Source organism: Diadema setosum, chromosome 7, assembly GCF_964275005.1.
Source record: "Diadema setosum chromosome 7, eeDiaSeto1, whole genome shotgun sequence".
Classification (NCBI taxonomy): Eukaryota; Metazoa; Echinodermata; class Echinoidea; order Diadematoida; family Diadematidae; genus Diadema; species Diadema setosum.
In genome coordinates, this window is record NC_092691.1 from 23371191 (window position 1) to 23386557 (window position 15367).

General features: G+C 38.3%; 1 protein-coding gene across 1 annotated transcript; it reads left to right on the plus strand.

Annotated features, from left to right (window-relative positions):
- Positions 1-902: 902 nt before the first annotated feature.
- LOC140230457 (STAGA complex 65 subunit gamma-like) lies at positions 903-14148 on the plus strand. The gene is made up of 11 exons (XM_072310611.1): positions 903-1024; positions 3928-4114; positions 4841-4958; positions 5804-5922; positions 6962-7071; positions 7914-8035; positions 8835-8978; positions 10034-10077; positions 11035-11380; positions 12221-12348; positions 12822-14148. Exons 2-11 carry the CDS (start codon positions 3966-3968, stop codon positions 12832-12834), a joined length of 1293 nt encoding a protein of 430 aa, XP_072166712.1. The 5' UTR covers positions 903-1024; positions 3928-3965; the 3' UTR covers positions 12835-14148.
- Positions 14149-15367: the final 1219 nt, after the last annotated feature.

The following is a 15367-nucleotide window of genomic DNA, read 5'->3' on the forward strand; positions in this document are numbered from 1 at the left end:
AAGAAGGAAAAAAAAAATAAACATTCACTTCAGCAAAAACTTTAAGTAAATTGATTAAACAAAAAGCAAAAGTTCTCTTATGCGCCCTAACGTTATAACCAATGAATACACTAATCGCGGGGCGGGGTTGCTGGTGCGGTAACAAATACACCTGCTCATAGCATACTTGCCAACATTTTCATTTGAGAAAGCAGTAAAATTTAACGTTAGAATCCAGGATGCCGATGACCATGTATGTGAGCAGTGCTAGCTTGAATGCTAATGAAATCTTTCAAAAGCGGTAGTCTACCGCCAAATGCGGTAGAGTTGGCAAGTATGTCATAGATAACTACAAGAATCAAACTTAGTAGAGTGTAAATTAGTTTACTCAAAAAGTTCACTTTATTTGGCAAGCATGACGGGGCATGACACACCCGTCTATGAGTGGGACTGAACTGATAAAGTAATGACTTCGAATCTGGCGGCATTTCATTCACACAATCGCATAAATCTAAAACCCTTCTAGGAGCATATCAGAATTTATTATAGTCAGATGCGGTATATCTTCGATAATCAAATATGTAGACTCTATAGCGACATAACATCCACTGAAATAAACTTACGAGTCGCAAGCAACAGCCAACGTAACTGCAAATCACCATCCAAAACAACACGCAGGGAGGCAAGTCGCGCCGCCTAGGCCTACCGCGCTTACCGCCAGCCAGCCCTGCATGCTGCTGCGCTGGCGTAGAGTTTGCTGGCGATAGCGAGCTGGGCCGGCCGTAGCTAGCCGGCTAGCCGTCGGCCACCGGTGCACCACCGCTGTATAGTACGTACAAATTGTACGCCGTGTTTTAGCCCGACCAGACTCTGTTACGCTATGTACCATGTACAGCGACTGGGCTGTGTATAGTTAGCCGTGTTTATGCTGTTGGGATCGGATGAGACGTTTATCCTGAGAGCCAGTATTATTGGGAGCAAAAGACATCCTTGTGGAAGACCGTGTTGCTGGCCGTTAAAGATACCGACGTTCTGATATTGGAATGTAAGTTAAAGCGTCAGAGTGATATTCTTTGACTTTTCGACAGTGATCAGTTTCCTTCTCCAAAAAAGAGAAATGTGTCCAACACCATTCCAGATCTAATTGTTTGGTCCCATTGACTGCTTTTTGTGGGAGTTACAGTTCATGACACACCTGACATTGCATCTAGGTGTGATTTCGATTGTGCTTCTTGAGGCTGTGTGGCACATGGGTAGTTCAATGGACAGTTTCTGTATAAAGGTTTTGCGATTCATCGTCATGGGCATGGCTGTTTCTTTTCCTACAGTGTAGTCATGAAGCATTTTATTCAGCTGATCCCATTTTAAATTTAAGTTCTTTTCAACCTTTAAATTTATAGATAATCAGCAATTCACTGAGTTGTTGCTGTTGCTAGCTAGTTCAATCAATTTCATGTGAGTAAAACATGAAATTTGAGGTTAAAAGTATGAATTTTTTGTGTTTTTGGTTTTGTGCTGTTATGAAAGGTGTCTCGGTGTCTCAATGAAAGTGTATGTGTCTTTAAATGTGACCCGCTACAACAAAATGGTCCTAAAGTCGCGCACGGTCGAAGCTGTGAAAATCGAGTTTGAAGTTAGAGCATCAAAATTGGTCAAAACTTACGATTTTCTGAATTTGACATATTATTAGAGTCTGACATGTTTTCTATCATCTGTCGAAATTTTTAAGCAAAATGATGAAAGGAAAGACCAAAAAATAGCATTTTTCTGGGCCATGTTTTTTTGGCGTTTCAACGAAGCAGAAACTGGTTTGAACATTTGGATTGAGCGCCGCACATAGGCTCCGCCCCTAACAACGACCAGAGTGATCTCATTGGTCAGTTTGCTGCTTGCCGCTAACCGAAGCGTGAAGCTCGCACACTGCCCAGTCGACTGGTGTGTGCGGGCGGGTTGCGCTATGCCTGAACATTTCGGAGGTTGCTAGGGCTTAACTTCTATTGTCCGGAGGTGAATACTGACTTGCGTGTCTCTTGATTGTGATTGAGTCGCAAGGAAAACTTTTAGGGCGCTTTTCTCGAAACAGTGATTTCCTAGACGTCTTGACATGCTCACTTTTAAACATCGATATCTCCGCAGCCGATTATTTTTATAAGATGTGTTATATATCAATTTAAAGCAAAAAGATTAGGGAATTGTGTCATGCAATTTTCAAATAATCGACCTCGCCCGACTTTAGGATCATTTTGTTGTAGCGGGTCACAAATTATTAATGAACTAGAGAAGCACTCTGAGAGCGCAGACCTCCGCCAAGCATGCAACTCATTTCCACCACTGATCTTGTTCTTCCATAGAGATATCAGTGATTTCCACCCATACGTACTTATACTTATAGCATTGTGTGCTGAAAGTCGCTCGATTTCCCAATATAGAATCTAGAAGCCTTTGTTACGTCATAAAACCCTCAGCTGCAAAGCGCGCCTCGCCCTAGCAGAAACTAGAGCACGCACTTTATTGCGCGTATGCAAACCTCAAATACGCGCAGCCTGAACTCCCAAGTTCATTGACCCTACCTGCCAAATTATAAAAAATCCTTTATAAATTTCACCAAAATTCTCGGATCACTACCAAAAGTTAATCGTTTGATACTTGTGTCATTCTCAACCTTTCCTGCAAGTTTCATCTAGATCTGTGGGTAAATTACACGTGTACAGAATACCGGCAACCAATCACGGAGAGCGCAAATCGCTCTGAAAAGAGCGTAATTACGCTTGCCGATAGCAACCATTAAAATATAAATCCGATCTGCGATACGGTCCATGATTCGGCTGTCGACGATTGCATTTGTTTACGTGTGTTTTCTTTGCTCTGTGCGGTGAGAAGTGTGGTATTCATACTTTGTTTACGGGGGTTTCGGAGATGTCCCCCGATAGCGTTAATAATGTAGTTCTAGATCCTGACGATGCTAGTCTAGACTAGCCGTTAAAATTTACCCGAATTTACGATGTATACTCATGTTTTTAGGAGTTGAGGATAGTCCGTATCCGTGTAGACAACAAGAAAACTATAGAAATTTAGGTGAGACTACAAAGCAATCCTAGCGTACAGTAGAGCTTACGCACTGTGTGGGTGCGCTTGACAGCCCACCATGTTGACTCTATGCATGCAGTACACATCATCCACACATAACAGCTTATGCGTACTTGTGGCAGTGGTAGCGCGTATTGAGTCTGCACAACGTGCATGTTTATTAGTACAGTGTAGAGTAATGTGAATGACTTGTGTGGAAAAGAGATGGAGGAGGAAGGGCTGCCAGCTGTGATGACGTCATCACGTTTAAAATAGTTCCATCAAACTCGGCTCGATTTTCTTTATCGTCGATTTACTCAAATTATCTTGATTTAGAGCAGTTTTCCTCCAAAACCACTCAATTTTCATAAAAATTGTGTGGTCAACCTACTTTTTGACTGCCGTTCCGTTCCCGTGCTTTTTGGGGGCCCCAAACGACGGGAAAGACGAATTTCAGCCCTTCGGGCTGAAATTCATCTCTAAGGGAGAGCCGCCAGAGGCGGCTCTTATACGCACCAATATGCTAATTTAGCTGGTATTCTGTAATTTCCCCAAATCTGTTAACTACTTTTTGAGTTATTTTGCACACGGACAAATAAACAAACAAACAAACACACAAACCAACAATAACAAAAACATAACCTCCTCCCTTGGCGGAGGTAAAAATTGAGCAAAGAAAATGGGATTGTCAGACTAGCCTCCGGCAAGCTTTGTAGTTGTTGAGGGCAAAATATGCATAGTATATGAATATAGTATTGCTGAAACAGGATCTATTCAACACAGTGTGTGAAAGTGTCACAAATTCTTAAGTGCAAATTTGTTTGTGTGAATATTTCCCAATGAGATTGCATCAAACCCCCTTCTTTTGTTTTCTACTTCTAGAGTTGTTCATTGGTTGTCATCAACAGTAGTCTTCCAACATGAGCAGAGGTTATTGGGGAGAGATGCCATCTTCAGTGACAGCAGCAGTTGTGGATATAGATGCTATGGCAACAATATCACCAAGCATTCAGGTCACTGCCCCTCACTTACACCAGCCTTCAGCTCAGCAGAAACCTCAAGTTCTCTTGTAAGTGTACAGCATAGCTCTATGGTGGTCAGATGTTCTGCTTATTTCCATTGGATTAGATGCTTAGATTACTTCCACCTTGTTCAATTGATGAGAGAACAGTAGAGCTCTTACTAGCTTTTTTTGGTAGTGATTGGACAATGCCAATATAAACCAAAAATCTTATCTGAAATCAATTAAAATTCATGTGAAAGACAAAAATTCATTTGAAATTAGCATACTGCCACTGCGTAGGTTTCTGACATATTTCAGCAGCAGGACTATATTTGAATCTCAAAGGCCATTTTTCCATGTTCCTCTTTTTGTGGGAATCAGATAACCTTCAAGACCAGATGAGAGGTATTTTGTTTTAATTGGTAAGACCGTTAATTCCACTGCTGGCAGCAGCAGCAGCAGAATTTTTTTTTTTTTTTTTTTTAATAGGCAATACACTTTATTTTCCTTGGCTAGTCATTCTGCGGGGGATACAAGGTGTTGGTCCATGCATTGCCCGCTTGTGAATTAAATTCTCTATTAGGATTTTGAATTGATCTTAACTGCAGTAATTACAATCTGTATTTCTCTTCAAGTGAGGATCTACATTTGTCAAGGTAAAAAAACAAACAAACAAACATTTTTCACCATTTTACGCTGAATTTGGGATTTGATATGAATTTGGGTCTTGCTTGCAATCACATTTGTGTGTGTGTGTGTGTGTTTTCTGTGTCAACTCTATTCCATCTGCAGACTTCAGCCCGAGTTATGTCGACCAGACCAGACTAGCCTTCACACCATCGATCTGCTTAAACACTGCAGACAGATCAGAGGGAAAATGAACACCTTCCAGAATCAGCATGAAAGCACTGTGAGTTTTCAGACAAATGATTACCATACTACTTAAGAGCACTTGCATCAATTAAAGGTATATATCTATATATGCTCTATAATACATAATCTATTTCCTTCTTACACAGTTTCTTTGTGCTCGTCCTTTGATCCTCTCTGGTCATACAACTACTGTATACACCGTCATTTTCGCGTACAGATATTTTCATGAATGACGAGGTCATAGACATTTTCGCGAATCGATGCCAACGCTTACATTAATGCACTATTAACAAAGAACATGGAGACAATTTCGCGTGTTGTTAAATTCGCGATCCAACTGCAATTCGCGAAATTCGCGAAAATTAAACCCTCGCGAAAATAAAGGCGTATACAGTAACAGATAGATTACGATCATCAGTGATGAAGCATTGTTGCATTCAATATCTGAAACACTAGCACTATACAGATTTTCAAATGAATCCACACAAAACATACAGAGATGCCAAGGTCAGAGAGCAGCTAGGCATAACACTTTATGGCTTACCAGTTGTGCCAGAGGAAGTGACGCAAGCAAGCAAGCAAAGGGTGTGGGAGGGGGTTGTCTACCCTCCCACAGAAAGGAGCTTTAGCATTTTTAATCTGTGATCTCGTGTATTCTAAATATATATTTGGCTTATTTTGATGAAGCAGGGAGTCAGCATCTTCCTCGAGACATCTTACTCATCTTCAACTTGTACATAATTATTAGATGGAGGTGGCACATTGTAGATTGTCATGAACACTATCATTATCACTGTTTAATGATTACTATTAGATATTCATCATGCCAGGTTTACTTCATTCGTGATTGCTTTGCATCTTCTCTCTTGGTCTTGAATACAGAAATCTGACGATGGGTTCTCCCGCCCTCGATTGCCTCCTCTCCCAGCCCAGCCTCAGATTGTGAAGGATGAGAAGATGGCATCCATTCCTGTCATCACGGGGATCAGACAGAGACCAGGGTATGTCATGATAGAATTTGAGATTATATAACAGATATTTGATTCTTTCATTACTGGCCAAGGAGATTCAGTTTACCAAAATAGTAACTGGTAGGTTGACATCTTTCTTTTCATAATATCAATCTCAAGCTTTGACATTGTAGTAGTGCTGATATATTACTGATACTTTTATGTATTTAATTGTCACATAGTAAAAATTGATGGTTTAAAGCTGTATTTCTTATTCAGCTTTTACCCCTGTTCGCTCTTTTTCACATTTTATAGACACTCTGCTTATTCTTTCATGTGGCAATGAATTGAAATCATCTACCAAATGACAGATTAATCTGTGTCAGAATTTGAAAGTGATGTATTGGAACTGAAATATTCCTTACTCAGGCCTACCAAACTGTCTCATGTAACAGGCATGAGACTTGTGCCAAAAAAAAAGAAAAAAGAAAAAGGTTTAAAACCCAAAACATAGATTTCCAACCACCATAAAATTCACATTTTTGAGACAAGATTTTATTTTATTTTTTTTAAATCAGAATAAGACAAAATATTATATTTGGTATGTACCAGACCACACATTTTACAGCTAAAATAAGCTCTTCACTGTAACCCCCTCCCACATCCTCACCTTGTTCATTCGCCTCATTTTCATGGACAGCGCTGATGTGCCAAAACATCTTGTGTCTAGCTGCTCTCTGACCATGGCATCTCTGCTTACCTTTTCCCATTTCTCAGATATGTGTCGTGTGCTAGACAGATTCGATGCAACATCATAATTCATATCGTATATATGTTGCATTTCCATGCATCATGTGTTGTATTAAAAAAAAAAAGAAAAAAGGTGAAAGGTCTTAGCAGAACATTCTCTAAACAACCATTTAAGCCATTGAGGATGATTTGATTTTGCTACAACACACATTTCCCACAGATGCTTGCCCGAGTATACTCGAGACCTCGTCCTCAACGGGTTAAAGTGGAGTCACTGCTTATGATTTTGCACCCTGCTCTCTGCATCTCTTATTCTTTGATATTTGTGTCGTCATAACAGGTGTCCAAGGTTACAGCTGAGAGATGGAAGCATAGAAATTGATTCCAGTGTTGCTAGGCAACTCACCCGCCGAGCAGCAGCCACTATTTGTGCTCACAGTGGTTATGACAGTAAGTGGATCAGCTGATAAATGTACACATCAAACTTCTACAATATGCTGTAAAAGTGGACAAGTAAAAGTTGAAAAATGGAAACGAAACTAGTGCAAAAATAAAAACATGCAAATCTTTTGCTTGTTTTATTATTACTATCTTATTTGTTGATTTTCCTTAGTAAAAATCATTCGAATTTTGTCTTACTCCACCTAGCGTGAAAAATTACTTGTGTGAAAATTTCCACTTTTACAGTGTGAGATTGCAGGTATCACCAAGATTAAGAATAGTGCATATGTATCAAACAAAGCTCGCTTGAATATTGATTGCAATAATTGTCTTCTTGCTGTGGGTAACGGTACATGCATTTGAAATCTCTAGTTTTTATACAGTTTGATATCTTTGTGATTTCCTTTGACATACATTTGTGCAATAATTTTGTTCTCCTATGCTCTGACAATCCTCTATAAAATGAAGATGGTGAGCTGGTAATGTTTACCAGTAAAAAAGACAGCAACCTATGTCACGGTACTGTTAATAACATAGTTAATGAGGTCCCCAGTTAAAGCATATTGGCAGCAGAATTACTGGTAATGCATTTTAGGTTAAGCATGTTACCCCCCATTGCCTTGTTCTTCAGAGGGGACTTTGGCAGTCAGTCCCATATTTGTTTGCCTGTAAACATTTAATTCTCTCATGACTGCTGCTTTCAACTACTGTTTAATATCTCATGGTTCTTTAAATAAATTTTCCTTTGAAAATGACAGGGATAGTTTCTTTCTCAAAATTTTTAAGTACGGTAAATGGATCAAAATCAAATTCCAAAGTGCTGATCCAAATTTTTGGTTCATCCCAAATAGCGAGCCAAGAATCCTCGTTGGAAACTCTAACAGACGTTTTGCAGGAATTTCTCGCAAACACGTGCAAGCTGCTGCGAGTGGCCGTTGACCGGGAGGCCCACACTGGTCAGACTGGATTTCAGGTATTTCTCCCATGTCATCTGTTAAGCCACTGCACACCAGCTGATAACAGCCTCTGTATTTCCGGCAGAATCCTCCGTGAGACTGTCCAAACTTGGTTTTCAGAGGGTTAACTTGTGTAGTAGCTGGAGTGATGAATCTGTAATGTGGTCTTACTGACAGAGTGAATATAGTGAAAATTCTTCATCTTCTTCATCTGCAAAATAGGTCCAATGTGAATCTTCAGAACAAAAATCTTGAATTCTTAGTTATCAGTGGATGATTATGATGAGTTGTTGTAATCAAGGCGGCAGTTACAAAATTAGTAGCACTGCAATGTATCATATAGAATTGTTCAAGAATGTAGCCAATCAGAAGTGCCGAAATGAGTCATGTGTGTGCTCTTTGTGTGTGTGAGTTGTTTTTTTTTCTAACATGTGCGGGAGTGCAATAAATGTGCAGTAATACTGCACATCATGTTATCTCTGAATACGCAACCAAACAATTGCATTGATTCACACAGTTGACTGGGCAGTGGATCGAAGAGCAGGCCCTTTGAATTGCAATACAAAGTTTTACTAGCTGAGTATTGATACCTCATATAGAACGCTTTTATAAAACAAATAATGAACATATTGAAGTTTGAAATGTCAGGAGAGATGCAGCACAATCTTGGTTATTCACAATGTCATGCAGCATGCACTCAGCTGTACCTGGTGCATGTTGCACCTGTAGGCTGTAAGAGATACTGCTAGACTGTTGCTGTGCAGAAGATGACAGCTGTGTAATTGAATCATTTGCTTTCATGACCCGTTTTTCCAGGATCCCCTCACGCAGATCTTCTATGAAATTGGCATTGGGAGCAGGGAAACCCTCTTCAATTTTTGGAAGACGCGGATAAGGGACTACCACGACCGTGTCACAAAGCGGACAGAAGAACTGAGAGAAAAATATGAAGAAATGCAGGTGAGTCAGAGTAAAGTTGTGAAGATACAGATATATCCTAAATAAATGAGACTTATTATCATTACCTCCACCGAGGAGGTTATGTTTTTGCCAGCCTTGGTTTGTTTGTTTGTTTGTTATTGTGTCTGTTTGTTTGCTAAAAAACTCAAAAAGTTTTGAATGGATTTTGATGAAATTAGAATGAAATGAAAATGTGGTAATGACACAAGAAACAGGGGATTGAATTTAGGTAGTGATCCTAATTGTTGTCTGGATTCAGGAACTGCTTTCTTCAATTTTTGAAGGACTCTTTGTCATTGGCAAATGGGTCCTATGCCAGGGAATCCAAGCTGCATATATTTGAGGTGCACGCTCAAAGCACAGCAGGAAACCCAGGTGGAGACATTAGAAAGAATTCTTTATTGCTGGGAAATACAATGTAGGGCCATTTTTAGCATATTAATTATGTCGTAATGAGCTGCTTGGTGGAGGTCTGTGCTCTCCTATTGCTTTTCTAGTTGATGTTTTTGTAACCATCATCTTATGCTGTGTTTTAGGGGCAGAGGCAAATTCCATCTTGATAAGTATATTGCTATGTATGAAAAGCACAAAATCAGACAAGTTTGTCATTGAAAATTTGGGCAAAAAAGAAGAAAAAAAGTTATGACTTGTAAAAGTTTAGAGAGCAGCACAAATTGGCAACTCACTCTGATATAAGTGTTGAGCAGCTCTTCCTTTGTTTTGCACATAAAAATTTGCTAATTTTCATTTTCCTAAAACATTTGGACACTGGCAGAACTTATCTGCTGAGGAGGACATGGGAAAAAAAAAAATCATATTTCATTTTTTGGGGCAAAGTGTAGAGTGAAAACAAAGAACAAAATCTAGTCAAAGTATTAGCCTTTCTGACCAACTAGAAATAGTTGTGGATTTGTCGTCTATCATCAATAAAGCATTGGTTGAGACCTTTCAGTATGTCAATAAAATTAGCACGTTATACATGACCGTTTTCTTGCAAATACTTTGCAACAAACATATGTGGGTGATGTTTTATATCTTCTTTTTTTCCCTTTCAGAACCCAAATTATCAAATGCATGCACATGATGAGAAGTCACCAAGGTCAGTATTTATTATCTTAGAGAGGTTTTTTTTTTATTTTTTTTTTAATGATTGCTTTTGTTGTTGTTGTTGTTGTTGTTATTATTATTATTATTATTATTATTATTATTATTATTATTGTTATTATTATTATTAGTATTATTGTTATTATTATTATCATCATCATCATCGTCATCATCATCACTATCATCATCATCATCATTATTGTTATGTCAATTTTCAGCTCAGGATAGTGTCTGATGTTCTTTCAAAGTAAATTGCTGTTTAAAAATGTCTATGAAGAGTAAAGTAACAATGTGCTCAAGTTTTGCCAAGTTGTTACAGAGCATGAATGGAGATTTGGGGGAAGTGTAAGCATGCTAATTGCAACATTTTTAAAGTCATTACATCACAAAAGTTGTGCTCTACTAGAATTATACTTATTTTATTCTCAATTCTTTGATTGTACATTGACTTTATATTGATTTTTATGTTTGTATATTTTCAATCAGACTTTTTTTTTTATCCAACACAACACCCACACACACACACAAATTCTGAAGTGTTTATGACTTCAGGTTTTGGTAAAGTCCTTTAGGTGAATCATTTCATTACCAGTATAACAGTAAATCCTGCTATGATCAATAGGGACCTTGTTTACCTGATGTGTTTCAAAAAGAGATATACCTCCAGTGCTGTAGTGTGTTCGTAAATACAGCTAAATCACAGATAAATTACTTGGAGCCATCTGTTCTAGTCGAAAACTTTTACCTATATTGAACCTTTTGAATTAGCAAGAGGGTATGATGTTTGCAAACCTTAATCTGATATCAATACATCGTTGTGTCTTTTCTTTGAAATAGCTTGTAGGATTTTGACTTTCTTGTTCATTCTAGTGCAAGCATTCCATGATTTGTGGACTGGGAGTGATGTTGCCTGCTTGCCATATTCTTGTCTTGATCTTCTCTGATTCCCCAGGGTTAAGGAGGAGTCACTGTCCGACGCGTCTTTCTACGACCCTCAGTCCCACTCACAGGACGAGGTGTTGGAGAACCAGAGCGAGACTTCCTCCTCCGAGGCGCCTTCCAATCAGCCGCTCTCCTTCCACGGCCTCGGCAACATGGAGCTGGACGATGCCACCGCAGCCGTGCCGGGCTCGGCGATCGGAGGTGGTGGGGAGAACGTCGAGGTGGCAGACGAGGAGGAGGAGGAGGAGGAAGGAGGCAACTGGTATGGTGTGAAGGAGGAGGATGCTGGGGAGGCGGTTGGTAGCACAGGTATCAAGAGGGAGGTGATAAGTGGTGACGAGTCTTCTCAGGATGTGGTAGGTCCTCACCTTATAGCATTACGCAAAAGTTTAGTTTACTGTAAAAGTGGAAATTTTTGCACATGACAATAATGCAAAAATAAAAATGTATGAATTTTTTGCTTGTTTTACTTAATGGATAATACTCTTTCATGTTTTGATCATACAGAGTTAAATTGTGTGACATGAAACTAGCCCAAAAATAAAATCATGAATTTTTTGCTTGCTTATGTGATACTATTTTATGTTTTGGTTTTGCAAAATTAAAAACATGCCAAATTCATCTTACTGTATACTCCGAATATTTCGCGAGGTTTTTATTTTCACGAATTTCGCGAGTCAGGTGCTATTTGCAAAATTAAAGACACGCAAAAATAATTACTCTGATCCCGATGAATGTGACGCACGTTATACATTTTTCTGTTTAGTACTGTACTCCACGATCATGAATTTAACCACTCGGAAAATCGTCGGGAAGTCCCGATTCGCAAAAATTTTGACTCACTAAATATAGTGCGTATACAGTACAGAGCGTGAAAAATAACTTGTGCAAAAATTTCCACTGTTACAACTTACAGTGGGATCTCATAACGAAGCCAGATATAGCAGGATACCTGATATAGAAAGGTGCTTTTGCAGGTCCCATTTCTTTTGTTTATATCCCGTATTTAATAAGATACTGATATAATGAGAAAATTTAAGTGGCTCCAAGCAGCTTGTTACAAGGAAGTTCACCTGTCATAGGGTGAAAGCACTTCAGTAATCTAGTCATCTAATGAATTTGTGTCTTGTATTCAGCAATATACTTATTTATTTTTTACTCTTGTTGTTGCTATTTTTCTTTAAAATGCATCACAGAAAGCAGAAGAGACAATAATTCAAAGTTCACCATCACTCGGAGGTCAAATACCAAGCCACAACCTAAATACTGATTCCACCTCACCCACAGACAAGAAGATCCAACTCCAGATGCCTCCGAGAAAAAAGTAAGTCTTCCTTTCAGCATGCATGACGTTTTACATCTGACATCACTGAACATGATCTGTGAAAAGTATATTTCAACAAGCACAGGGAGTACCTTATGTAAAGTTGTTGATTGGTATCATTTAATTAGGATGATAGATATGGTCTTCTTTGTGAGCAAATTTCAAACAAAACAAGTATTCAAATTTGCTTTTTCTTCCCACCCATGAATGTGTAAGGGGTTCTTTAAAGTGCTCTTTTCCAGCAAAGTCTTGCAATGTTCTCTAGATTTTCATTGACCCTTTCTCCTTTCATGTGTTCCACCATACAAGGAAATCTACTCTTTTGTGTTACAGTTTTCCAATCATTGCAGACTCTAGGATCAGAAAACTCTGTGATAGCAAACTTGCTGTGTGCCTTGCAAGATCTGGAATATTAGTGAAAGCTTCCGTCAAACTTGTATAAACATAGCTGTATTGTCTCTTTGTCCACACAGGAAGAAGAAATGATCACCATACAGGACGATGGTGACGATTCTTATCATCAGTCTAGAGCACACTTCAGGTCTTCTGAACCCTTTCTAGAAGATGCGCTACAACTCCATGCATGCATATTAGTTATAAACAAAGTTTGCTGCTATTGGTCCCGTGTGAACAATATAATCACTCCGAAGTTTCCATTTTGACAGTGAGATGACTGTATCAAGACAAATACAAACCATTGCATGGCATGGAAAAGAAGCTGGTGCGAGGAGGATGTGAATGTATCTGTAGTAGGAGCATTGTGGTGCAGTGAAGACTGCTGTGGGCCCCATTGATTACATTAAAAAAAAATGTTACGATATCTATTCTTGCTAGAATGGCAACTGCTCTTAGCAACAGTCAATCAGGAAGTGGGATTCTTGTCATTACCATGACTCTTGCCATTGCAGCAAGACTTGCCAGCATGTCAACTTTTTGTAATGAAAAGAGCCTAGGACTGCTTGAAGGCATGCATCCTTGGATAGTTTGCTTTTTCCATGCTTTTCCTCTTGACACAGATTTAAAGAAGGACTACCCAGCAAAGCTAGGGTAATGATTGTGACCTGCTTCTCGGGAAGAGCTGTAAATGGTTTAGGCAGGTATTAAGCCATGTGCTTTGTGTAGGAAGTACACAAAGTACACAACATTTTTTTCTTTTTTAACTCTCTTTCTCTTTTTTTTTTTCTTTCAAATTCCCCCTCCCCACTTTTTTTGTTTTTGTTTCTCCCTCTTTTTGTGCTTGTTATTATGTTCCAATTAAAGACCATGAAAGCTGATCAATTTGTGTGAGGGCTGTGGCAAATGTGTGCAGTACAATACCCAGTCACCAGCAGTCATGATTAGAAACCCTGTGTGAAGAGGTCCTTGGAGCAGGAAATATGATTCAGTTTGTCTTATAATGGAGCTACACCTCCATGGTCATATCATAGTCAAATACAGTGAAAAACTAGAGAATTTGTGTAGTAGGACTAGAGAAAATAGCATGATAAATCATGCATTTTGTTAACTTTCTCGGTGCTCAGTTGACACTATATCCAGAAGGTTCTTGTGTGATTGGTCCACCAGTAACATTCAGTGACTTAACCCTGCATTAGATGCATATCCTGGGAGAAAGACCTTGAAAGATCATGTTCAGAGTGGCTACTTTTTGGTCACATATACATGTATGTATTTTTTTTTTTTTTTTTCAGTTAGGTTACTTGTAACTTTTTTAGTGTCATTGGAAAATTAAATTTGCCAACCTATCAATCTTTATTGCAGCATTGTAAATTTTGTACATTAAATTGTTTTCCAACATGTTAATTTCTGCTGATTTCATGTTTAAGCCTTGTGTATGTATGAGTTTAAGGTATGAGAATTGACAGCTGAAGAGAAAAGGTTTGCATGTGAAGTGTGAAGAGGGAATGGGAGATTGACATAAAGGGGAATTCCAGAAAGAAGGATTACATTTCCTTAGCACAACTATGAAAATTTGTTAAAAATCAAATGAAAAATAAGATACCCTGTAGTTACAGCACTTTGAAATTTTGATAAGTTTTCAGGAAACAGTTCTTGAACAGTCAATATGAATATGCAAACAGTGAAGTGATGCTGTCACCCCCCCACAACTTGTCATATAGTTTGCACATGCAATTTTCAGATTTCCAGTTTTCATTCAAATGCAATTATGCATAATTGTAAAATAATTATTTTTCTGTCTTTCTCTTTCTTCTTTAAAACAAGAACAAAAACAACAGTTATGCCCCACCATCAAATCCTGATATATAACACTGATCATTATTAAGTTATTCAACCAGGAATAACATCATTTTTTTACTTTCATGACAGAAACATTCAAATTTCGTCTTTAACAAAAAAATAATCAATGGAAAATTGTGAGATGATGACATCGTCAGCTCATCATTTGCATATGAAGAGTTTGTTCGCAAAAACCGATAAGTCCATATTTGCCAAATGGAGAAAAATAAAGAGAACAATAAGAAAATGTTTGCTTCTTTTGACCATAACTTCAAAAATTTACCTTTATATGTAGTGACCAATATATCATTTAAAAGGTATTATTTTGTACTTTATGACAGAGACCGTACTTCAAAATCTTCAAAAATGGACTTATCGGTTTTTGCGAACAAACTCTTCATATTCATATCACCTGTGCATTTTGCAAAAATTAGTGAAACTTCACAGTTTCGTAACTTCCCTAATTTTTATGGGATTCTAATCAAGTTTTCACTGCTGTACTTGTAAGATGTTGTACTCTTTCTCATCAGACTAGTTTATAGCTGGACAAGAATTTCTCCTTGACAAAGGCTACTGAGGATTTCCACATAAACTGATTTGAATGAGAAAACACAGTACCACAAAGTAGCATGTTAACAATATTAAAGTCAGAGAGGCCTCATATTTTTTTTTCTCCCCAAAGTATGCTGCTGGATTCACAGTTGTATACAATCAAACACTCATCAACATGCAAAATACTTTTTGCAATATCATATTGCATAACATCCTCTGTCAATGACCAATC

What these genes read in the sequence shown, in the direction of transcription:
- LOC140230457 (XM_072310611.1), top strand. Translation starts at nt 3,966, where the DNA reads ATGAGCAGAGGTTATTGGGGAGAGATGCCATCTTCAGTGACAGCAGCA. An exon ending in AGAATCAGCATGAAAGCACT is followed by an intron (nt 4,959 to 5,803) that starts GTGAGTTTTCAG and finishes TCTTGAATACAG; the next exon opens with AAATCTGACGATGGGTTCTC. An exon ending in AAAAATATGAAGAAATGCAG is followed by an intron (nt 8,979 to 10,033) that starts GTGAGTCAGAGT and finishes TTTCCCTTTCAG; the next exon opens with AACCCAAATTATCAAATGCA.